Source organism: Misgurnus anguillicaudatus, chromosome 20 (genome assembly GCF_027580225.2).
Source record: "Misgurnus anguillicaudatus chromosome 20, ASM2758022v2, whole genome shotgun sequence".
In the NCBI taxonomy this organism is placed as follows: Eukaryota; Metazoa; Chordata; class Actinopteri; order Cypriniformes; family Cobitidae; genus Misgurnus; species Misgurnus anguillicaudatus.
This window is the reverse complement of record NC_073356.2, coordinates 19,688,904-19,713,933: the sequence shown is the minus strand read 5'-3', so window position 1 is coordinate 19,713,933 and position 25,030 is coordinate 19,688,904. Positions and strand designations below refer to the sequence as shown.

Below are 25,030 nucleotides of genomic sequence, written 5' to 3'. Positions count from 1 at the left end.
GTGTACCTGCCACCTGTATTATTTTGTTACCAATGCAATAACAATTATACATTATGGGGTGGTTTCCCAGACAGGGATTAGACTAGTCCTAAACTAAAATAAATATAAAAGATGTCCAAACTGAAAACAACTAGTACTGACATCTTAAAATACATCAGTGCCCTTTGTTTTGCCTCAAAAGGCCTAGTCCTGTCTTAAACTAATCCCTGTTCCAGGAAATCACCACTATGTAGTTTAAGATTTTTACATACACATTTTTTACATTTAGAAGGTCTGTTTCCAAACTACTGCACACCAATGAACAACAATCTAGCACACTTTTAGACTTTTAGATAAGCAGTGAACTTTTCACCGATGCTGATTTTCTCTGCGTCTCTTTCCAAGGCCGTTATTGTGTAAATGCATGTTGAGTGATGTAATTAACAACACACACTCCATTAATAACGCTCAATACATGTGGCGCATAAAGACTGGATGCCACATTAATTTCTGCAGTTTCCTCTATTCGCTTTCATTCGATTCCTTACTTAGGAAACCAAATTTACTTCAAGAGATTGTGTATAGGAAGAATATAATAGAAAGTGAATACAGAAAGCAGAACTAAAATGCTAGTCTATGTATTAGATTTCATTTTAAATCATTCAATTAGTTTATGACTACACAAACTTTTAAAACATGCAACAAGCGAACTGAGTTTGGTTGTTTTAGGGGCAGTTCATATTTAGCATCTGAATCTAAGTGGAAAACGCCACCGTGCTGCTTTCCTCCTTCTTTCCAACGCGCTTGGGTGGTTGCGCTCCTGTATCGTGTGCCTTGTGCCTCCATGCATTGTTTTAAAATTGAAGTTCGTTCAAAGTTTAATTGACATAATGTAAATGGTGAAGCTGACTGGTTGGTTCTTGTAACAGTACCTGCGGTGCGGACACGGCATTCTGAAAAGTTGACATTTTTTGTCGCTGCTATCACTCTCTATTTTAGCGCGTTTGCAGTGCATCTCCATTGAAAATTACGATTTTGCGTGCGCAAAAAGTGCGAAATGTGAACCGCCCCTTACATGTCAATCAGATGGTTCTTGTCTAATCGGATTAGAATACAGCTAGAATCAGTGTTGTTAATTCAATCAGTATGTCAAACTCATCAAACTGTACAAACGAAATATGGCGGCAAATTGCAAACATTGGTTCTTTCATGTTTTGCGACTAAACAACATTTGACCACTGTTTTTACAGTGCATACATAAGCTGATCAATATTTTCATGAGTAAACTGAGGCTTACACTATTTTTTGGTCATTATTCAAAGTAATATCACAAATATATATGTTAATTTCTGATTTTTTTTGCTACTTTTGTCTTTTTTTATTACCAATAATAAGCTTTTTATACAGGATGTTTTTTTTCTCTCTGCGGTCGGTCTGGCATATAGCAGATTTCACAGTTGTATAGTAAATGTAAAGAATAAAGCATAATTGGTGTTATTTAGTAGCTTTTCCAAACACTCAAGCGTGCTGTTATTTCTTTGTGTACGTGCTTCTGCTTGAGCACCAGTGGCAAAAACAAATCTGCTTTGGACGAGTCCTAATGTACAAAACAGATGCTTTGAAAAGCCTAGAGTGTTGTGGGTAGACAAACCTTATTGTACTCCATGTGCAACTTTTCCTGCTCGCTCTCCAGCTTGTCTTTAAGGTTCTTCTGCTCCACGATGTTGTCCTGGATCTGAATCATCCTCATGTTCCGCTCTGAATACCAACAGACATGAACAAATCGATACAGAGATTGGTATCTAGTACAGAAAAGGTATATCAATGGAAGATTGAGGGAGAAAGTTAGAATAAAAACAGGAGCGCGTTGGGAAAAAAAGAAAAGAGAAAGTGCACTGATAGAGAGTAGGCCTCCTGCAGGAACCTAATGGAGTGTGTGCCCAAGGTTACTCCACACATCTGCTCTTAGCATCACTCATCTGGAGGGCAAGTGCCTAGCTGCAAGGCTACAGAATGGGATGCATGTCTTGCACTCGCTCTCTGATACTGTGGTTAGATTCAAGCGTGTCAGGGACAGTAACCTGCAAATGCTACAAATGTATCACTGCGTGTTTTTTCATTCAAATGAAAACGGCAAAATATTTTTAGAAGCTAGGTCAAAATGCAATGTTAAGGTGTGTAATTTCTACAAATGTCATTAAACAGCAGAGCAAAAATAACGAATTAAGATTGTGCCGATAGACGATAATCAGACGTCTATCGACGATAGTCAGACATATGACCAAGAGCAGCCCTTCATGACGTAGTTGTCATGTTTGTCCATTATAGTTTTAAATTATTGTTTTACATTAACGTGCGCATTGCGTGCTTTTCCTTGCACTAGAGAGGTGGTTAGGCACGCAACAGTTTAAAACCAGTGTTGTTCCCACACCCTGGCACGCAGGACATTTTAGAACACCTGGGCATCAATGATGCATTCGGATTAATGGCATCAGGTTTAAGAAGGTTGTGGCAGCGACAGTGTTGCCCGCTTCCCTTATGGGGCATGCCCACCAAACGCAAGATCAACGATTTGCGCGAGTAGTCAATGCAAAGACGCTATCAGAAGCATCCTCGCGCGGTGCGATGCGAATGACGCAAATTTTGCAATATGATTGCCGCAAAAACACGCGCTATTTGCCTTAAACGCACCTTTGCGCAAGTTAAAAATATTCAACTAAAGCAAAAAATTCACATGACACAAAGTTAAATCTTGCAAGTAAGCTAGAGTGAGCAAAGCGATGCTACGCGTTTGGTGTGTACGTAGCATTAGAGTAAATCAGCTTCAGTTTTTTGTCCACCAATCCAGTGGCTTGAAAATATCACCTTCCTCAGGACGGTGTTCTAAAACTATTATGTTTACATACAAATTAATTGGTAAAGGCCTGTTTATATATTATTAACACTACATCGTGTGTGTGTGTTTGTGCTCTGTTTATATATTTATTAGTAAACATCATAATTTAGAACAAACAGGAAGAAAACATAGACTAAGATAGAAGGTAAAAAATAGTAATAGAAAACGAAAAAAATATGAAAACTTTAATAAATGGTAATATTATTGATATTGTGAACCCATTCAAATCTTTAATCTTTCTAAATAAATTATAAACGTAACGTGATAAAAACACTACAAGAGACACATAGAGGGAACAGACTTCGATAGAACACCGGATATCTTCTCTAATTATTTTCTATTCAAATTATTAAAAGATTTTTAGATGATTTCATCACTCCAGTCTGTCCGGTTGAAGGCTTATTGCAACCATAAACACCTACGTTTATCTTCAAATGGTGTCTTCGACGACGGTATACTATATAAAAATGAAGGTCATCTATTTTGGCATTCCTATTCTGAGACTCAACAGCACAACAACACATTTTCTAGTGAGTTATATTGTTCGCTTTCACTCGTGTCTCATTCATTTCCACAGTTTTTCTGCCACCACATTGCGCGCGTGACATAACTGTGACGTTGACTCGCAAAAGGTCTATTGGCTTCGCCAGAGATCGGAAGGTTGCCCCTCGATCAAAGCTGTGAACGAACTGACAAACCGACAGAACATCTATGGCAACTGAAAGTAACTTAAGGTGACAGCAGATATAATTTTGGATTGTAAAATGGAAAGCTCTGTGTTACAAACAAGCCTAAACCATAAAGCAGTGTTTTAATCTGCTCATATGGTGAAAAACATGGACTTTGTTTTTTGGAAAGCTCAGACGTTTTTTCAGAAACTCATACCCAGGTAGTAGTTAACAAAATCTGCAGTGAGGGCGGGCTGTTTGTGTTTACGACGGCCATCCAGGCTTGCGCTGGTATCTGACGTGTCCACAGGGAAGATGTCTGTGCTGATACCCATGAGCTCTGCTTTACGCATCAGCTTACGAATGGCTGAAGCACTAGAGGTGAGTGCCCGGGGAAGCTTCTCTCGGGGCACCCATGCCTGAGGTCTAGTATTTCGGGACAGCTCTGCCTTTGCTCTGTACTGCTGGAGCCGGGTGGTGATTCGAGCCTACGAAACAGGAAATCATAAACAACCAAAAAGTAAAGATAAACACTATATACTATTATGTGTTATTTGTGCATCTAGTACTATGCATGTTACATCTCTGAATTTTAGCTACAACTTTATTGTAACTATTAGACTAGACTAGAGTCACAAAATAAGAACAGGAAATCAGCTTTCGGGACAAAAAAAACAAACTTCTGATGGTTCTGACCTGAGCTTCAGGCGTGAGTTGCTTCTCTCTCTCCTGCAAGGACACTTTGCAGTAGGACTGCAGGGCCAGATAGTTCTTCCTTTTCCATTTCCTATCAAAACGGTCAGCGTGTTGTTTGCAGTAGGCAAAAAATGGATCTGCAATGTCCTGTGGATAAAAAAGACAAGACACTAAAATAAGACACAGACACCCAACAGACCCCTGTTTCATGATAAAACACAAAAAGATAAAACCTTTAAAGTCATCAAATCATCACTTGTCATCAACAATGCTAAACAGAACTACACATGTAGTTGACAGATGAGGCATGGTGTAGTGGTTAAATCTCAGGGATGGTTGCTGGAAGATTGCTGGCTCAATCCCCATAAGGAGTGAGCCATGATAGGTCATCACCATTGTGCCCTTGAGTAAGACACTCAATCTCAGGTTGCTCTGGAGAGACAGAGCCTATTATTACATTATGTCACTTTTAAAGCCGCTTCCCACCAAAATCACATTTTCACCTCAAATGCGCAGTGTCACGAAAACACAAAGATAATAATATGTTGAAATTAGGGATGCTCATATCAGTTAATTTTCCCGACCAACAACCGTAGCTTCTAAACCGAACATTAACCGGTAACTTATAAGATTTTAATATGAAATTGTCATTCAGTAAAAATACAGTTGACGATTGTCTGTGAACTAGTAAAAACAAAAGATTTAATTTGAACGTGCAAACAGCAGCGACAGATCAACAACAGAACCAGGATTCATACATTATCAGATATTCACGCAACATTACCTTATTAAAAAGCCAAAATCAGTCCAGAGGATTAATATCCAAAAAGGGCAGATTGTCTCCGTTTCATCTACCACAGTGGTCATTTCTAAAGCAGGATGCTTTTCAGAAAGTTTTGCTTTTGCGTCGTCTTTCTCCGTTTGTGCAAAAAGAGAGAAGTTTATGGACAGGGTCAGAGACCATCAGCGAACGTCTGTCCGGATGTGCGCGAGACGGACCGCGTCATCTTGCACGGACACGCGCGCGTCTCCGTTCAGATTCCAAACACACATACAAACGAATTTTTAATACAAATGATTACTTTATCAGGGCAGCAATAATTTGTGCATTTTTTTTTATTTTAACTGATAATGTTAATCGGTCATAAATTCTTACCTTTGGTTAACGGTTAAACGGTCAATGTGAGCATCCCTAGTTGAAATTTGTATCTAGTTTGCACTGCATCCAAGACAACACCTTAGTGTATCAGTAAAATCACTGTAAAGCATGCCCTCTTATGGCTTATTGCTTTTGTCTTCTCTTTAAATTAAAAACTTTATTTAATAAACAATGCTTTTAAACATGTTAAAACAAATACAGATATCTGCTTTGCAACTACTAAGTATTATAAAATAATCTGGTATAAAATGAGGTATATAAGATGATGGAAAACAAATAAACCTAGCTTTGGAGCAGGACATATTTTAATCTAATGTTTAAGCCTTTAAGAACACAATCTCTTGGTGATTTGATTTAGGTATTCAAGACTTCTCCATCTTCTCAAATACCTCATTATTGTACCCGCATCACATTTGCTCCAGATTCAATTCTGTGTGCTTGCGCACCCTCACACCTGATAATTCTAATGTATGATTTGGTTAAAGGGGAGATTGAGGTATCTTCTGAAATACAGGCTCACATCTTCTGGCCGGTGTGATAATGACGCCCTGCGCTCGAGTTTTATGGCCCATCGGTGTCTGTGCATTTTCCGATAGCTGTGACAAATAGTTGTCCACAAAACCCTTGCGACAATTCCCCTCCCTTTTTAAAGGACAAGTTACATTTTGTAGAGAACGCCGGAGCAAACGAAGTTGGAAAAAGGCGTTTTTTCCAGGAATAGAAGGGAACTGCCAGTCTGCCTTTCTCAGAAACAGCCTTCTACAGAATTTATATAAACAACCTATATAAACAACGTGATGCTATAACTGCAGTTTTACAGACATTGGCAGCAAGTTTCTCCTCCAAGCGTACATTTTCCCATCACAAGCATACGTTTTCACCCCTCCCTCCGGGGCAGATGGAAGCACGGCCATTTTCTGTCATCCGCAGAATCGTTTAGGCTTAAGGTGTCTCGCTGGATGCTATCAGCCCACTCACCTGTTGATATGAGGCCTTTTGCACAGCTGACTGGATTAAGTGGATTGCGGTGAGTAGGCACTTTCGCCAGTGTTTATCTGCACTGAACGACACCATCATATGGTTCTCCAATATGGACTGCATATTTGAGCCGTGAGGCTGATGGCCTGTGACCACGGCCTGGGCTGGGAATTTGTTCGACTGGCTGACCTGGTGCTCAGAGCCTTCGCTCTTACTCTCTTTCAGCTGTTCTGTGTATCTGTTCGATAAACTCATGGATTTGAAATTAAAATGTACATGTCCAGAGGTACACAGGGACACAGCAAACATGTTGGTATGGTTACATAATTTTTTTAACTTGGGTATCAATTTAAGACCGAAGTATTGGTAATGAATCAATATAAACTACAACCAATACCAATCTAACTGGACCCACTTGACTGTACGAATGTTTTTTTGTTCAATTGTCAAAATTAAACTTAAGATTACACTTTTAAACCCCATTCACACAGCACTTTGGTTACAGCAAATTTCCGTAAAATTTGCAGAGAGGCTTCTACACTGTAAAAAAAAATCCGTAGAAATTACAGTGTTACTTGCAGCTGGTTGCCGGTAACTTACCATAGATTTAAATGTATGTTATTTACTGGCAACATTTTGTTCAAAGTTAAATGAACGTTAAACATTTACAAGTCCTCGTCTTTACAGAGCAAAACTAAAATAACAGCGTCATGCAAAGCATTCTGGGAAACAAAATCTGAAGCAAAAAACAGAAAAAGATTGATGATGATTTCTGGTTCCCATGAGGCTGTTATTGTATAGTTTTATTCTGTAAATATAAAGACTTGTCAATATTTAAAATTTATTTAACTCTGAACAAACTCTTGCCAAATTTAAATCTACGGTAAGTTACCGGCAACCAGCTGCAAGTAACACTGTAATTTCTAATTTTTTTTACAATGTGCGTGAAAACAAACATAAATGCTCGGATTGTTCCCGTTAAGAGGACCTAGTAACATTGCCGTAACATTCACTGAATGCATCCTGTGTGAACAAGAGGCAGAAACAATGTTGTAAGGTGCGTGCCATAGTGGGGACGCGTGTGTAATCGCAACAAGAAGTTATGGTTTAGCTCTTTGACACCAGGATTTAAATGCAGATGCAACTTTCACATCGAGAAATGTCGGCAAACTGGACTGAAGCACAGATCAGAGAACACGTCACTATCTGTGCTAAAGCTGAGGACATGACAGAACTCGGTCCTTATGATCTTGTCAAAAAACAAAAATGTACACTTAATTTAATATTTTAAACTTTACAAACTACAGATGCTGTGGAAAAAACCTACCAAGTGCAGAACTTTAAATACGTCAAGTGTCTTTACGGTATGTGTGTGAATGTAAGCACAGATTCCGGAAAATCATTGGCAGCGTGAACAGGCCCGAAGTCGGGATGACATAACTAGGGGGGCATTTTTCAAAAGCGAACTGCGAAGATAAATCAGACTTTATTTATGAAACTTAACCAGGATTGATATTCCGATATTCCTAAACTTGTGTAAGTTCCATTTAAGAAACAAATGTTTAAAACCTCACAGGATGAAACATCAGGGAAATGCCACCTAGGTCCTGAATTCCACTGCACATTTCTGTAGGCTTGTTTTTATTTGCGCGCTGAAGCCATTCGCATGAGATTAGCTAGTTGCAGTCATAGGATAAATTCAGTTATACACATTATCAGCCAAATCGTTATATCCAGGGGTGCACATAACATTTTTGTCCTGGTTCTCAAAGGAGCACCTGGAGATGCTGCCTAAGTACTCACACTATTCAAAGCACCGACATCCTACATGCTGTCATCATTGACGAAAATTAACAATGGTTTTATTGGTGACATAACTAGGAGGGCATTTGTAATAATTATCTTACCAATGATGCACGGAGCAATCCCCCCAATTCTAGCAGTACGCAAAAGCGCCTTTTAGAGCAGTGTCTGGTGCGCATTTTTTATTTTAATTGCGCATGCACACCTGCGCACCAGTTATGTGCACCCCTGGTAATATCAAAGTATATGACTGAATTTATCTCTCCAATAATGCTTTAAAGGGGGAGTCCATGATGTTTGAAAGCCAATGTTGATATTTGAAATCACCTAAACAAACACGCCCCTACCCCAATAGAATCTGGACCTTCTGTTGATAGACCCGCCCCACACATACGCAACCCGGCAAGTATGTCGGTTAGTAGACACGCTCCTTACTGCTGATTGGCTATAAGTGTGTTTTGGTAGTCGGCCCGTCTCCTTTTCCAAAGCGTTTTTCAAACATCGTGGACTCTGCCTTTAATTTACGTCTGTTAAGACAACAAATTCTCTCTGGGGGGATATGCCCCCCTTTGCCCCCCATGGCGCCAGGCCTGAGTGTGAATGAACCAAAAATCAAACGATCCTGGAAAATTCCCGGACGCATTTTCCGTAATCTCTGTGTAAAAAGGGATTTACTAAACATAACACTCTGTGACTACCTTCGTGAAATATCACTGACATAATAACTATAATACAGGCTAACTCAGAAAAGGAGATGATGACAAACTCAAAGCAGCTTAAGTGCTGTTTTAATAAAACCACACCACTCACATAGTCAGCTAAGACAGACCCATGGGAAAACAAACACATCACAAACTGCTTTTTATTACTAAAGGCCAGGACAATATGATATTGCTTTATTTGACATTATTAGCAAATACACACAACTGTTTTGAAACAGTTCACAATTTTTCGTTTTTTTCACATTTGAGAATAATAGTAAACTCGTCAAAACTCGTCTTGAATAAAAGCACACAAAATAAATTAAAACTTATATATTTTAGCATCTTTAAAGTAGCCACCCTTTGCCTATAATTTATAAAATCATACTCTTGGCATTTTATCAAGCAATGGGGCTTGATGTTTTACCCCGAGATGCTTTTTAAACAATATTGAATACATTTTGAACTGTTATGGGCTCATTCTAGCTACTTTTTCTTAGTTATATCTTAATTATAATTTTTTTATTTACTAATGAAAAAAATATATGGACACAATTATATATTATATTATATTATATTATATTATATTATATTATATTATATTATATTATATTATATTATATTATATTATATTATATTATATTATATATAAATTATACTCTTCAAGTAATTTCAAACATTTAAACATACCTCCGATAAAAATATTTTTAATATCATAAATAAAATATCTGTCAAGTATATTCCAATGTTTACTGTAGTGTATATTTAATTTATATTTGTTTATATTTATATTTATAAATGCCTGTTCATTGATCTGAGAGAAATCCCCTTACAAACTACTTGATGTAGAAATGTAACATTTGGGATGAGCATCAATGAATGCCATTCTTGATGATATATAACATTTGAAAATTGTTTACAGTGGTTGGACAGAAATGCTTAACATAATGAAGTGTCACTGAACTTGCTTTAAAGTAACAAGGAGCTAAAATATACCTCAAATACTAGTGATAGGGTCAATATTTGGATTTTTAATCAATCGGTCAGTTCATAAAGAAAAAACACTCAAATGTAAAGACAAAGTCTGACATACTTTTAAAATGACATGAAGTTACGTGGAATCAGATTCACAATACATATGTCATATTGCTTTCTTATTATCTGTATAAAAAAAATTGACCCTATCAAATACCTAATATATATCAAATAATCAGTATCTTTACAAAAAACATAATATATCTGGGGTTAATCTATTTAACACGAAAACTGCATATCACTGACCTCTTCTGCAGCAGCCTCGGAGAGCAGCCCTTCCCGCTGCGCACACGTCACGTGGAAGAATGAGCGGCACATTCCTGCATCACAGCTGATGCAGACACCCGTACGAGCAAACCGCCCGTCCTCGCACAGACTGCACTCCTGCAAACCATAAACCCAAGGCCGTTATCACACTTCGGTACAAGTGAATGGTAGAAAACTGTAACCACACTCATCTAACATAAAAAACAACCCTACATTCAGATTGTTTGACTTTTATATTAAAGAACATTATGGTTTCATTTGCCCTAAGTCTAACTGTGCATTTTACAATATTTTGAAACAACACAAAAAAGCTTGACATGCTGACCTCAGTTTTTATTCTTGTCTTACTAATGACTTTCAGATTATTTCTATTCCCAAAGTCAAGCGAGGTAAACCAAACGTTGAAATAATATTACTAAAAATATATTAGTAAATGCTAAAATTGAACTACATGAACTAAGATCAATAACTGCTATTGAAGTATTGTTAGTTCATGTAAGCTAATGTTAATGATAAAGCTCATGTTAAAAATACAATCAAATGGTCCAGGAGTGTGAATGCCATTTAAAAAAGTTAACTTTTAATGGACGGAACCAGACTGGCTGACCCGTACACGCTGACTAAACGGATGGATTATGTGACGGGATTACCTCCAGTTAAAGTTAATGGCCTAATATTCGCACCCATCCCATAGAGAAACCGAGTGTGTATATTAAAGAGAAATTGAGGGGCTATAAATCATTAGATGTCTTTACCTATGTGCTGGATTGGCGCGGACATGATACAAACTGTGTTTTATTGCGTTTAACCACAGCTGTTGTCGTTTTGCCTGGCAGTGGCAGCAGGTATGCCATAAAATTTAAAACTGGAGCCTGTACTAATACAACATCATGACATTTGCGTTCCTTTTGTAGGCGACTCTATGCTGATTTGTATTAGCCGCCTCCAGTTTTCCCTTTGTTTTGCCTCCAGCTTGCTCTGTGATGCAATCGTGACGTAGGCTCTAAAAGGGTCTATAGTTCTATATTTAAGATAAGCTGGACAACAGGCTCTAAAAGCCTATTTGACTTTCTCCAATTACTGGAGTTCAAAATTAAAATAATAATAGCCTTTCTCCAAGAGTAATTTCTTTTCACATGTACAGCACAAACCATTACAGAAAGCTTTTCAAGTGCTTCTAAAGTAATTTGCTCCCTAGTAAAAGGAACCTCTTCTGACTTACTGACACATAAAAAAATGTCAGATAGAGTAAATGTCAAAATGTCTACAGTCGACAGAATTCCTAGGCGGAAAGCGAAAGATGTCTTTTGCTCAAAGTGAGTGAAGAACATCATGTCATTTATCAGAAAGCAGATTTTAATTGTTTTTAAATAACACATAAAAACCATTAAAAGCGTGATTATGCCATGCAGTCAATATAAATATATTTTAATAAATATTAAAAGTTATATAAGGGTGACACCCTGTTCCTGGAGTAAGTGAACATTTATTCTTCACTTAAATTATATGCTTGTTTATTACTTAACTGTTAGTTACAGTTATAAGTGTTGTCACTTGCCTTGGCTCCGTACTTTGAGTAGTTCATCTCCGTGAGCGTTACTGGCCGCAGTTTGTCGATATCCCCAAATGCGACCCCGGGAACGTAAAGGGCACAGACCACGTGCACCCACCTTTAACGGAAAAGTAGTAAAGTTAAATATTCATGTCACACCTTGGCCTGCTTTTCACAACTATACGTGTTGCAGAACAGAACTTGTGATTGGACTGAAGTTCATTCAGAGGACATGGTTAACCACTTGAACTGCTAAAACCTAACCACCATACTCCAAAGATTTCTTTGGACCATTTCTAAAGTAAAGAAATCCTTAATAGAGGGTTCAAATATGCTCTAACTTGACCATTTCGTGTGTCAAAATTTCAAATGCAGACTTTGGGAAGAAGAATCCAAAGTCCAATATAAAGATATCCATCTACGGTGAGCGCAGTCTCCACACTTTAATTTGCTGTGTTTTTCATGCTCTAGTGAAGTAGTAAATTTGGGTGCAGGCGGGCTGAGGAGCACTATCACTGATAACGTGGCTTGAGTCTTCACGCTTCATGTGCCTCTCTCTCTCTCTCTCTCTCTCTCTCTCTCTCTCTTTCTCTCTCAGTCCTATCCTTCGCTTCTTAACCTACCCAACATTTTTCCTCTTCTTCGCTGATTCTTGGGCCATCCTGCACATACCTGTCCCTCATTTCATATGTTTCCATGTCTTGCAGATGCATAGCATCTTCCCAGCACCTCTATGTAGAATGCATTTATAAAAAGTTTAATTATACAATAACAGAAATGAAGTGATGGATAATGCATTAACTTCATCACAGGTTTGACAGAGTAGCACCCCTCCCAAGATGAAAGTAGGCTTTGGCCTATTTCTGTAGCTCAATTGGTAGCAGAAAGGTTGTGGGTTTGATTCCCAAAGGAACACAAAAACTAATAAAAAGTATAGCTTGAAGGCACAAAGTTGTTTTGGATAAAATCATCTGGCAAATGTAAATGCCATGTAAAACTGTAAGGAAGCAATTTGCACATTAAAAGGTTTGACAAGGATGGCTGATGCTTTAATGAATCTGCTAATGATGATAAAATGTGATTTCAGACCAAGTGCCGGATGAAACGCACCTCCCTGCGTCAGTCTCCTTGAAGATTCCGTCCTGACTTGGGCAGAGTTCACAACTGGGCGTGATGCCGTTCTTGCAAGCATCACAGAACCACGGTTCTGTTGAGTTCTCAGAAGTCGAGCTCATGATAGAGTCACTTTCGCCATCAACACCATAGCAACCTACGAAAAAATTTGAAATAACAAAAAATGTGTTATGTTATTTTTTCTAAGGCAGGTTCGGGTGTTGTGAAGGTTTTATTGCTATGCACAAATTTGAACACAAAACAATCAAATGATAGGATAACAATGCAGTTTATACAATGTAGCCTATCCACTTCCATCAGACTCATGCACATGCAAATGTTTTTTCTGCGTAAAGAATTTGGAGGCAGGCGTCTTTTGATAACAATGATTCGTTTGAACTGATTCGTTTTAATTAACGGTTTAAACGATTCATTCACCAAACGAATCAATCAGTGAATCATTCAGGGATCAGTGAGTGAAGTGAGTGAGGACTTAACAATGCAAATTATTGTAAAAACTTTTGACAAGTTACAAGTTAACATTTAGTTCATTCTCTACAAAATCATTTAGTTTTGATTGGCGTGAGGTATAAAAGCAATAATAAAAGCTTTAGCTGCTAGTTTAACTCAATTTGGCTATAAAATAGTTTAAAAAGGAGAGGAGAGGAAATAATATTTCGTATAAAGGCATCATATGATAAATGAATATCATTATTTAACACTATCTTTATTAGATCAAGCAAAGAATTAGGATCTTAACAGAACTGTTTATTAAATTAAAGGTACCAAAGAATACAATGAAATAATATGTTAAATTGTTCTTTGATATTTACATAGAAGGTATGTAACTTTATTAAGAGCAAAAGTTATCTAGAAACATTTTTACATGTCCATTTACAACCCTAGGATTTGTCCTTTGAAAGAATTGTCTATTTTTGCCCTATTTGGAAAGGTCATGAATAATAATCTTGAGCTCTGCTCTGATTGCTCTGCTCTGAGGCTCATGCCAGTAGCTCACATTAGTAAACAGACCTTATATGTTTAAGCCTGTATCAGACAAATATACAGATTTTGAGGAACAACTAATTGTTTGCAGATTGTTAATGAACGTTTCTGAGTGGTACGTTAACTGTAAAGTCAATAGTAGAACTTTAGCCTAAATGCTAGCATAAAGCATTAATTAATATGTAATGCTAAATTAGCAGTCACAACTTCATTTTTAGCATTTGAACAACTCTGTAATTGATTTAATGTTGAGGCGTACATTTCGACTGTGACGTCACAGTCCGTGTTATGTTGAGATGCCTGTTTTCCAGCATTCTTTTGTATGCACAAGGTTTACATAAAAATGAGGAAACAAACGCATTCAAGGCTCATGATATGCCATTACCATGTACAGAGCTCTTATGCAGGGTTCACACCAGATGCGGTAGAGGCGGCAAGCGCGAGTGATTTACATGTTAAGTCAATGCAAAGACGCGATAAGGCATCCTGCGGCGTGGTGCTGGGCGAATGGCACGGAACACATAGAAGGCACGCCCCGTTCCACGCAAATTGAGCTTTGCGGCATGAAACGCGCGAGTTGAAAAATCTGAACTTCTCTACAGATTTCCGCGCTGCTTTAACCAATCAGGACCTTGCAGTAGTAGTAACGTGATTACAGGAAGCGAGCAGAGTCTCAGCGGAGTCGCAGAAGCCCCTCCCATGACGCAAAATTCCGTGTGAATGTCTCAAATGACTAGAATTTCACGCACGAATGAAGCGGGTAAACTCAAATGTTCAAGCGTCCAACTACGTGTGAATAGCGCGTTTTTACCGCCTCTACAGCGGCTTGTGTACATGCACCATTATTAGTTATCTATGCCAAGTTAAACTGATTTTTCACCTTTAACTAATAAAGGTTGTAAAAGGAGTTTGTCAAGAGTGGAGGAAAGAAAGACAGCAAGATAAACAGATGATGTCTATGACCGTGTATAACTCTAACTGTAAAGGAAAAGCTTAACTTATAATTATTTGCTTTTATGTTATATAACTTTGCTGTTTACAATAAAGGAACACATTAGCTGTTATGTTGTATTAAATGTATGTTTTATGAAATAAAATAAATTGTCATTTTCTTTCTTCAGCCACGGTACACATGCATGTGTGCATTAGGATAGCACCACCTCCACCTCATTTCGAGCCAGGACAATCATTGCTAAACCTTTTTTCCCCACAAAGCTAATAATAAGACCACTGGATCAAATGGTAGCATCACAAGTCAAAGATGAAAGCACCGGGCCAGTGAAAGCATTTTAATGCTGTCCCCTTAATTTCCTCAGGTTGCCAAGACAATTACCACGTTGATCAGGTTACCATGACGCCTATTACGCTCGGAAAACGTGCTCCGTGCCACCAATAAGGGTGGCAATCACTTTCTTCTCACCACTGAGATAACTTTCCTGTTCCTCATACAACAAACCAGCCTCCGGGCAATTGAGAGCAAGAGAGAGAGAGCGAGAAGAGCAAAAACAAGTTCAGGTCCTTTGCATACTACAAAAGATCCAAACAGTGAAGTGTGCAGAGAATGCTTAAGCATCACTTCAGAGCACAACCAAACATCTCAATTCATTGTGAAAAACATGGTGTGCTATTGTAGATTGTTCAAATTCTTATGAGGAAGAAAACATTAAAGGTTGTTATATGAAAAACAGTAAAATTGTGTGCAGATATGAAATGCTTTTGTAATGGCTGCATAAGCAGATGTTACCCTGTGTAAAGTTTCTCTGTATCCCAATCATAAAAGTAGTAAAAACACTGTTAAATAAAGTGATACATTATCATGGGTTAACTCTGTAACTTAATTGGAGAGAAAACACTGGTTCCAAGACTCTAACTATAACTTTAGTGCCACTACATGGCCCAATCTGACTGTTAAACATATTACGGCAATACTAGCTGAATTTTCAACCAATGGTTCAGGACTCCCAACGATCAATCTGATGGTTTAACAGACTTAGCGCTGAAGCGTCAAGCAAATCTCAGATGTTGCTTTTGAACTTAGATACAAACTGGACCTGCTAAGCCACGGGGTGCTGGGTAATATGAGTTAAGCTGGAAAAAAGTGATGACTAGGAAAGCTTTATAATCCCAGAGGGCAAGATTATTCTTGACAGACTCGGCAGTTAAACAGCAACCTGGGAAAGGTTGTTGACAAAATCAAGAGGAAACTATTTTTAATGGGTTTTAATGGGGGAAGATTTAGAATAGATTGATGGAGTTGACATACGAAGTAGGTGTGCATATGTAATCGGATATGCAATGAACAAATGACAAGGTAGACTGTATGTATTGACTGTCCTCTCCAACAAACTAATTGTCCTGTGTTTACTATTAATCTTAAAAAGTTTTGACTAAAGCCGACTTAATAATTTATTTTCAGGCACACGACAAAACGAAGACCGTTTTTTAATATTAAATCAGCAATGGCTATTAGTAATGCATGTCAGGCATAGCAGACATCTGATGAAAAAAACAAACAACTATATTAACAAAAATTAAATTATTTAAAGGAACAGTATGTAAAAATGTATATCAATTAATCATAAAATGGCCCTGATATTTCACTAGACATTAAGAAATCATTTTCATTTCAAATACTTATATCATTCACAACAGTGGTCTGGCCAGGATATTGTCATTTAAAAAGTGAAGTTCCAGCCCTCAACTGATGTTTACGTTGCCATTTTGTGTATTCCACCAGTTGTGTGATTGCAGTACCAGTTTTAACCACAATCCTACATACTGTTAATTTACCTTGATGATTAATGATTATTAATATTTGATGATGATCAAACTATTAGTCAACGTGTATACATGTGGTTCATTCAAACGTATTCCATTCGTAATATTTATAACCCAAAACAAATAAGATTTATTCAATAGCAAAAAAATGTCAGCAAGAAGACCACAGCAAGGTTAATTAAATGAGAAAGAAAGAAAGTAGAAAAAAAATTAAGTAAGAGCTATGGATGACAACTGCATTGATGTAAAGTAGCAGAACTGATTTGCAGCGAAATGAAAAAAGCTTTTGAAAACCAGCACTCTCTCTTTAAAAAAAATAAATAATAATAATAATAATAATTTTCATACCAGCAATGCATGGAATAAATCATTTCCTCAATAAAAGGGCGAGTGAAAAGAAATACAATGAAACAAAAAAAGAACGAGCTTGATAACATTTTAATTTTATACCCGTGTAATACTGTGAAGTTGGTTTTGTTTGGGCAGGAAATAAGGGTGATTCAGTAACTGTTGTATTTTCAGCATGGTACCTTTTTTAAGAACGAAGGCTCCAATTTGCCTAATAAATTATTTTAATTCAAGAGTGTTTTAATTGTATTGTTGCAAAAAGGTCAAAAGTGTTTTCACTCCCCTGGCACGGAGCTATCAAACACATTACATGCGTCCTTTGTGCTTATACATTATTCAATTTCTTCTGTAAGAAAACAATATAATTGTGGCCATTTTTGTTCAATTGTTTCATTTATAACTACACCAACTATCTAACATAGGTGGCATTGTGCTGGCTAGCACCACCCATAGTCTCACTGGTCCTATTAGGCATACATCTAATGCAAATAACTTCTATGAACATCACATCACAAGGCAGTTTATTTTACTTAGCATAGACCAACAATCTGTTTTCACATCAGAACTGATTAAAATAAAGAGTAACCCCCATGGAGCAACAATGGTATACAAGCCTTGTCCAAAGCACAGTGGCCACTGTGTTCCTATAGCAGCCTTACCTATCATCAAATCAGCAACTTTTACATTAGATACACACATCCCTCTACATTATGCCATGACTAAAATTGCACAAATAGGTTCACACCGTGCCTTATTTTGACCAACAGCCATGTACTTCTACAGAGGGTGTTATCTTTTCAAGTACTAAAAGTGATCATTTTAGCAGCTTGATACATCTGAGGCTTGCCCACTATATACCCAGTTAAATGCATCATGCTTCATTTTGATTGGGTTCAATCTTCCTTAAAGGCAAAAACAAACTTAGCAAAAAAGCAAGAAAGCAGTGCTTGTAGGTTAAAAGTTAGAAGATCAGATAGACCAACATAAAATAAGTTTTTAACCTTGAGCTATTCATATTTGGTATATTTTGGGTTAAAGTTTTCTTACACTCATTTAAAGAGCACCTATGGTCCAATACACGTTTTTACATTTCCTTTGGTGTGTACATGTGTATTTGTAAAAGGAACAAATCCCATAGTAAATGATGACGCAAGTTATTGTCTCCAATGTAAATCTATTTTCTTGGACTACAACAAACACACGGATTGTAGGCAACAGTTTACTTCCTGGGATTGGTGATGTAGACAAGACCGACATTATCATAATTCCTCCTGCTTTGTAAATGGTATTCAGGCCAATCACAACGTACAGATTATCTGGCCAATCAGGGACACAGTGCTTTTCACATCAATGAGTTTTATAGAAAATCAGTGTGTTTTAGAAAGACAGGGAAATCTGGAGCTACAAAAATGTACGGTATGTGTAAAATAATGTGTTTCTTTTTTTTACCATAAACCACACGAACACATTATATTATACCAAATACACAAAATAATGTTGGTTTTAGCAATGAAATAGGTGCCCTTTAAAGAGTAACTAAACCCTAAACCAACTTTTTTTAGTTAAAGATCTGTAAGAATGATGCTTTATTAGCGCTGTTCATTCATTTTAGTAAGTTTTTTGACATTTGTATATAAAGTGTTTCAATACTACAATATATGGTGTAAAAACGTCTGAGTGCTGCCCTCTTCAGGTTGAACGGTGGCCACTGCAGTTGAATTTTCCTATTGGATGTTGGGTCCAAAAAGTAACTCGTGACGTGAGCAGATTCAAGCTCACCACGCCCTTGTTACGATCTCACTACACACTTAAGTTCGTCCCCTATCTCCGTTGGGATCTGCCCACTTTTCTTGCATTTTTCAAATATTGCCAGTGGGTGGAGTCAGGCTCTGACCAGGGGTTTAGTTACGCTTTAAAGATAATTACAGTGACAATTCTTCACTAAGTAATGTGAAGCATAAAAAAGTGAAATTTGCCCAAAATCTAAATTTAACATTGACGACGAATTGCAATTTACATTTTAAATAGCACTTTTAAACCTCTAATAAGCTAATTTTAATAACCAAGCCAAAACGTGAATTTTAAAAGTTGTGAGACACTAAAAAGTTACTCAAGACAACTAACTGAGACAAAGCAGAAGACAACATAAAAAAATTCTCTATGGACCAAATTTTACAAAAAAGCTATTTAAGCAAGTAACCAACTTAAATGAATTGCACATGTTTGGGGAAATAATTAACTTTACGGTCCAGAACTCATTAGGGTCTTACTGAAATCAATACCAGCAGCATGGTAATTGGTGTTCCAATGAGTGCAAAGCCATTACTGAACGATGTGATGCCTTTTATTGGGGTAGGGTTTTAATAAACTCACTTCATTGGATGACAGCGGCGACCATTACAACACAGCCAGTAAAATTCCTCTTTTTGTTTTAATGAACTACTAAAACACATAAAAACAACAAACACGTCGGCGGGAGACAAAAGGATTCATAATTAGTATGAATAGCTTTCCGGACCAAATCAAGTATATTGGTCGTGTTTATTTTAACACTTCTTGGTTAATCTTGGATAATGAGGAACATGCAAATTGAGTGTGCGAGAACCAAAAAGTAAAGTGTGTGCGAGAGAGTTTGAACCCAGATAGAAAATGTGTTTTAGACGTTCTTCTGCACTCGTCTCTGATAGAGTCTTTCCCTTTAGAGTTCGAGCGAGGCCATATGCGAGGTCAAAGCCTCCGCAGACTGCCGAGCTTTAGAGTCAAGCTGTGAGACACTTGTGTGCATCTAAGGATGACAGCTTGTCTTTTATCTCCAGTACTGCTCTCGTGGCCCCTTTGCTCCATTACTTTATCATTCCATTGTTTCTGGCTCACTCCCAAGAACATTTTCACATCTTGCTGCATATAGTGGCGTTATCCAAATATTGCAATGTTAAGCAAAATTGCCACTTGAACTTTTTCTCTGTAAATAGCAAGATTAAAATCTAAATCCCTTGTTTCTATGGCCACAGCTTGAATCGTGACATCCCACTTTTAACTAAAGTAACCTGCAGAAACCACTTTTTTCAATGCTTTTAAAGCTTTAAAACTTCGCAGTCTGACCTAAAATAGCTAAAGAAACAATGAATCATAGCTCAAGGAAAGCAGACTACCAGGTCATCATAGGCCTTATTATTGCCTTTGTGATAAGCGGACAACAGAAATTTGTCTAAAGGTCACCTTTTCAAACTAGCACACCAATTTCTAGTGAGTGTTTGTGACAGTCGGCAGTGAGGGCCAGCCCACCTTTTGGACCAATCAAGCTTACTCCCACTGGGACAAGCGGTACCATGAAACAGCTGGGACTAGCAGGTGGCATGCGACTTGTCTAGGTCAAAAAATTTGCTTTGAAACAGCTGTCTTAGTCCTTGGACAATGCTCTGGCTTTCACAAATCTGATGTTTCCAATAGAAAAATGTTTTAATTGGGATTTTAGTTCAATTTACACTCTTGTGATTCAATTTGTTACCCAATTGAATTAATAAGTGTAAACCATTGGTTCTTTAGTTTCAGATTTTACATTGGCCACCAACCCAAAAGTTTCCCATACACTGATTTAATTGTGGCGGCCCGCCACAGAATGAAGACTTGCCGCCACAAACAGATTTTTCATGATTACCATTTACATTTTTACTTTACTTTACTTTACATAGCATAACATAACATAACAGATAATATGTAAAAATAGCATTCAGTTGTGCTAAAATACAATGTAATGTGACAGTCAGGTCAGAGAATAGAAAAAAAGATTTACAAAGTAGAACAAACGCCAACACGAAGTGATGACGTCACACATATGCTAAGTAGTGTGTGACATCATCAGCGCCACATAAGTCCAGTGGAAAACACAGAAAATTAGGGATGTAACGATTAAATCGCATTTCCCATTAAAAATGCCTGTCTGAAATCGATTCTGAATCGCAAGGCTGCGATTCTTTGTTTCATGCACAGCTTGTGCGTGTACTACGGCATTTGTCCTTATCAATCTAAAATCATTATGAGTCGGAGTCGTTTATAACGTGCATTTAAAAAAGCAACACTCGTTAAACAAAATCATTCAAAATATTCCTTATTATCATGAAAATACCTGAAATAATTTGAAGAACAGCGATATAAATATTCCTGTAGACATTTCCTGGAATAGTGTTTGTAATGATACTACTTCTGTGGCACAAAGGGAGTTTTTGCATGAGAGCGTCCCCTGGCGTTCGAATGTGCCGGGATTTCATCGTAATTCATTTAAATTCATTCATTGAGAAAACGCTCATTTGCACGATTAATCGTAACAGCCCTACGGAAAATGTATTTAAAATCAGCATAAGCCAACCATTAGGCATAAATTATAAACAAGTCATTCAATTGTGGTTTATAAATGAATTGTGGTCAACTTAAGCATGGTTATCCTGTATTTAATGTAGCTTGAATGATATATTTCTTAACTTTGAAAAGATTTGTTAAGGGTATTTGAAAATAAAGAAATCACAACTGTGCATTTTACATTTGGCATTTGTTAAAAACCACTGCTAAAATACTGCAAAACAGCTAAATAAAATTGCAGCACCATCAAAAACAAAACAGAGGAATTAGTCAATTTATAACTTTTAGGGGCGGTTTCCCGGACCAGGATTAGCTTAATCCAGGACTAGGCCTTAGTTTAATTAGGAAATATAACTAGTTTTAACAAACATGCCTTACTAAAAACATTACCTGTGTGCATTTTGAGGTAAAACAAAGTGCACTGTTGTATTTTAAGATATGTCAGTGCAAGTTGTTTTCAGTTTGGAGAGCTCTTTAACGTGGTTAAGTCTAGGACTAGTCTAATCCCTGTCCGGGAAACCACCCCTTAGGGTTAGTTTACCGGAAAAGGTTTTGATTAATTAATATATTAGACATTTAAGTAGTTTTTACAAATATACCTTACAAAATTACTGATGTGCATTTTGGGACAAAACAATGGCATTGATATATGTTACGATATGTCAGTGCAAGATGTTTTTAAATTCAGGCAGCTCAAACTGGCATTTTAGTCTGGGACTAGGACATGCCCTGTCTGTATTGTATTAGTCGATTTAACTTTGCTCCCCACAAAACCCTGTCTACTCAACATAAGAAAAAAATGCCCTGAGTATGTCTACGCTGGAGGTGTCTGAGGTCTACTAACATGGACCAACTGGTTCTAAGATCTATGTATGGTTGATGAGCTTAGCAACAGCAAAATCTATAAAATACCGTATCACTAATGTGGCATATTTCCTTCTGCACCTATTCAAAGCAGGAACGCTTGAAAAAGAGGAAAAGCCTTCAAGGAGCTCCTAAAGCAATGCTGTCTTAATACTACATTTTGACTACCTCTTTAGATCATTGTTTTTAGTTGACCCCCACAGAAGAAAGCAAGAATCTGTATGAATCAAAAAGCGTGAGAATAAACAATGCAACGTGGCTTTTGGTATGTTAATGAACTCTTGGGTGTATCACCGTTGTGCTTTGATTAAGTGGTGCTGTGATGGACCAGCTTGTTTTTGTGAGCTGGAACTAGAAGAGAAAGAGTAGGCAGCGCTCCATGAGCTGGATCAGTCACGGCTGTTGTATGGGTCTATCCAAGATGGCAAGGTTCAAAATAAATTAATTGCCTATCTTTAATCTCAGACTCAAACTAACACTCTCAGTTTGGGAATGCAGATGATTAGATTTAGAAATCACCAATGACAAAAGGCTTCAGGCCTTAAAGATGTGTATGTAATGGAAAGAAATGTTTATCCATCTCTTCCTGCTCTGCTTTTTAAATTGGTAACAAGAAATAACGTTTATTCTCATATAATCATCAATATTTGTCTTGAGAAACATAAAAAATATTATTTTAATATTGTGCATTCATAAAATGCAGTTTAAGTTAATCACAAAAGTAGCCTGATCAATTGTCAAATCTCCAAATATTCATGTGAAGCATCACCTGGAGATTTTTTCTTTGCAAAATTCAACCATTTAAAATCTGTTGCACTGGTTAAAGATCTTTTGTGAGATGTATCAAGCTTTGAATTTTGTTATCAGATCAGCTAGTGTGTGCAACATCTGCTGAAGACTGCAGTACATATTAATACTTAATGTATGCTACAGTATAGTGCGCTTAATGCATATATTCTTAGTTTGCCCCCTTTTAACCAACAGTCACTGTTGTGCGCTGCGATGAAGGGACGTAAAGGCATGTACTGTGAAGATGTAATTAACTTGATGAAATTAACTGATAAAATCTGTTGAGCAAGCAGGTAACTAAATAGTCATTTAGCAGACACTTTTATCCAAAGTGACTTGCTCTTATTACAGGAACAATCCCCTCGAGAAAACCAGTGTCATTTGCCCTGCTCAAGGGCACAGCAGTGTTTTTTTAATCCTTATAGCCACGAAGCAGCGTCCTGATTTAAAGCCCCAACTAGCTTCTGCTATTACAAAACACCACATTAAACTAAATGAAAATAAGTTTTACTATCTGTTGCTAATGCTGCTTATGTATGATGTTATTCAGAGTGTCACATTGACATTTATGCATTTGGCTGAAACTTTTAACCAATGTGATATATTCACAAACATTGAATGCTAGCAAGACGATTAAAAAATATTTATAATATATTTAAAAACGTATCGTCCAGCCCTATTATACACAAAAGTAAATAAATAACCTCTGATGCAAAAAAGAAGAGTTCTCGTTTGTACGCACAGAAGTACCTGTGAGGCTTCTGCAAATCAGCTGAACATCAGCACAAAAACAAGCGGTAAATAAATAATTAAAGAAAGAAATCAGTAAGTAATTGAAAATTAGTGGTGACACATCGATCCAGCCTGCTTGGCTGCCGTTAAGCGGGCCTGTCTGAATGAGACGCCCGCCGCTAAGAGACGGTTTAAAAAGTAATTGATTTTTGTTTCCAACGAGTCGCAGTCGCAAAGAGCTAATAATGTGGGATGATGAAGATCACTCTCCTTTCAGTATCTATTCTTCTCACTCTGTCTTGACAACACAATCCTGTGTAAGAACAGGCATCGAGTGACATTTTAAAACAAACTCGGGAAGAATGGAAATATTGTCTGAGCTTTTACTCTAATCTCAAAGGAAATACCCGCTTAATCTGTCAAAGGTGCAAAGTGATAGAGAGACGTTTTGTGAAATTTTATGATGGCCTTGTGCTAGGATCGGAGCAACTAAATTTATATTAAAATGCGTTCTAAAATTTTTGTACAAACATTTGAGGTCAATATTTGAGCCGAGTCCTGGGTGGCTGGCGATCGAGTTTGGGATTTTACCTTCATGCACGGTCACGCCACAGTTGTCACACTGGATGATCTCATCCGCATCCTCGCTGTTGTCTCCAAGACACACGCAGCAGATAAGGATATGCTCCATCCTCTGGGAGCTCCATGTCTGGGGCCGCTCCAGCAAAAAGTCCTGAGGAAGCAGGGAATAACTTAGCAACCAAACTCTATTTGAAGGTTTTTTGCTGATCTCAAACTAGTGTCTTCTACTAAAAAGCAAACTAGGTTTCAGTTCATGACAAAAGTCTCCACAAAAGAGCTCCAGCTTTAATTCCATCTATCAGATTAGAAGATTAGCCAATCCCACAAACTGAATTTCTCAGATAAACCAATTGTCTTTTGTATAAGCAATCTGATGGTGTGTAAGCCAATGACTTTTCTGCCTGATAATGCACTGTATTTATACAGTATGTGCACAATATAATACATATGAGAATTGTGATTGCAATAAAACAGACGATGATCAGGGCAGATTATATCCTGGCAAGGGGCAGAAAACCATATCAAAGCTCATACTATGTGATTATTTTGAACTGGGTAACAATGAAAACAGAATTGCAGTTTTCACAACGTAAGAATTAGAAATAAATATAAGTGAAATATAAGTGATTTTGTATCTGTGCATCCCTAGTTGCTATATTTATAATACCTGAATGATAAAAAAAAAATTCACCATCCTTTACAATTACCACTGTGCTGTTAACCTTGTTT

General features: G+C 37.3%; 1 protein-coding gene across 3 annotated transcripts in view; it reads right to left on the bottom strand.

The window, feature by feature from the left end:
- phf14 (PHD finger protein 14) overlaps positions 1-25,030 on the bottom strand; it is a 94,164-nt gene that overhangs the window by 65,974 nt on the left and 3,160 nt on the right. For all 3 annotated transcript variants that reach the window (XR_008648159.2, XM_055219605.2, XM_055219606.2), the window contains exons 4-10: positions 24,311-24,452; positions 12,845-13,004; positions 11,741-11,852; positions 10,162-10,299; positions 4,240-4,386; positions 3,761-4,031; positions 1,631-1,737 (exon numbers count right to left, since the gene is read on the bottom strand). Coding sequence is in view for 2 of the 3 variants with exons in the window: in XM_055219605.2 (XP_055075580.2) it covers positions 1,631-1,737; positions 3,761-4,031; positions 4,240-4,386; positions 10,162-10,299; positions 11,741-11,852; positions 12,845-13,004; positions 24,311-24,452 (1,077 nt within the window). In the remaining variant the exon portion in view is untranslated. The remainder of the gene's footprint in view (positions 1-1,630; positions 1,738-3,760; positions 4,032-4,239; positions 4,387-10,161; positions 10,300-11,740; positions 11,853-12,844; positions 13,005-24,310; positions 24,453-25,030) is intronic.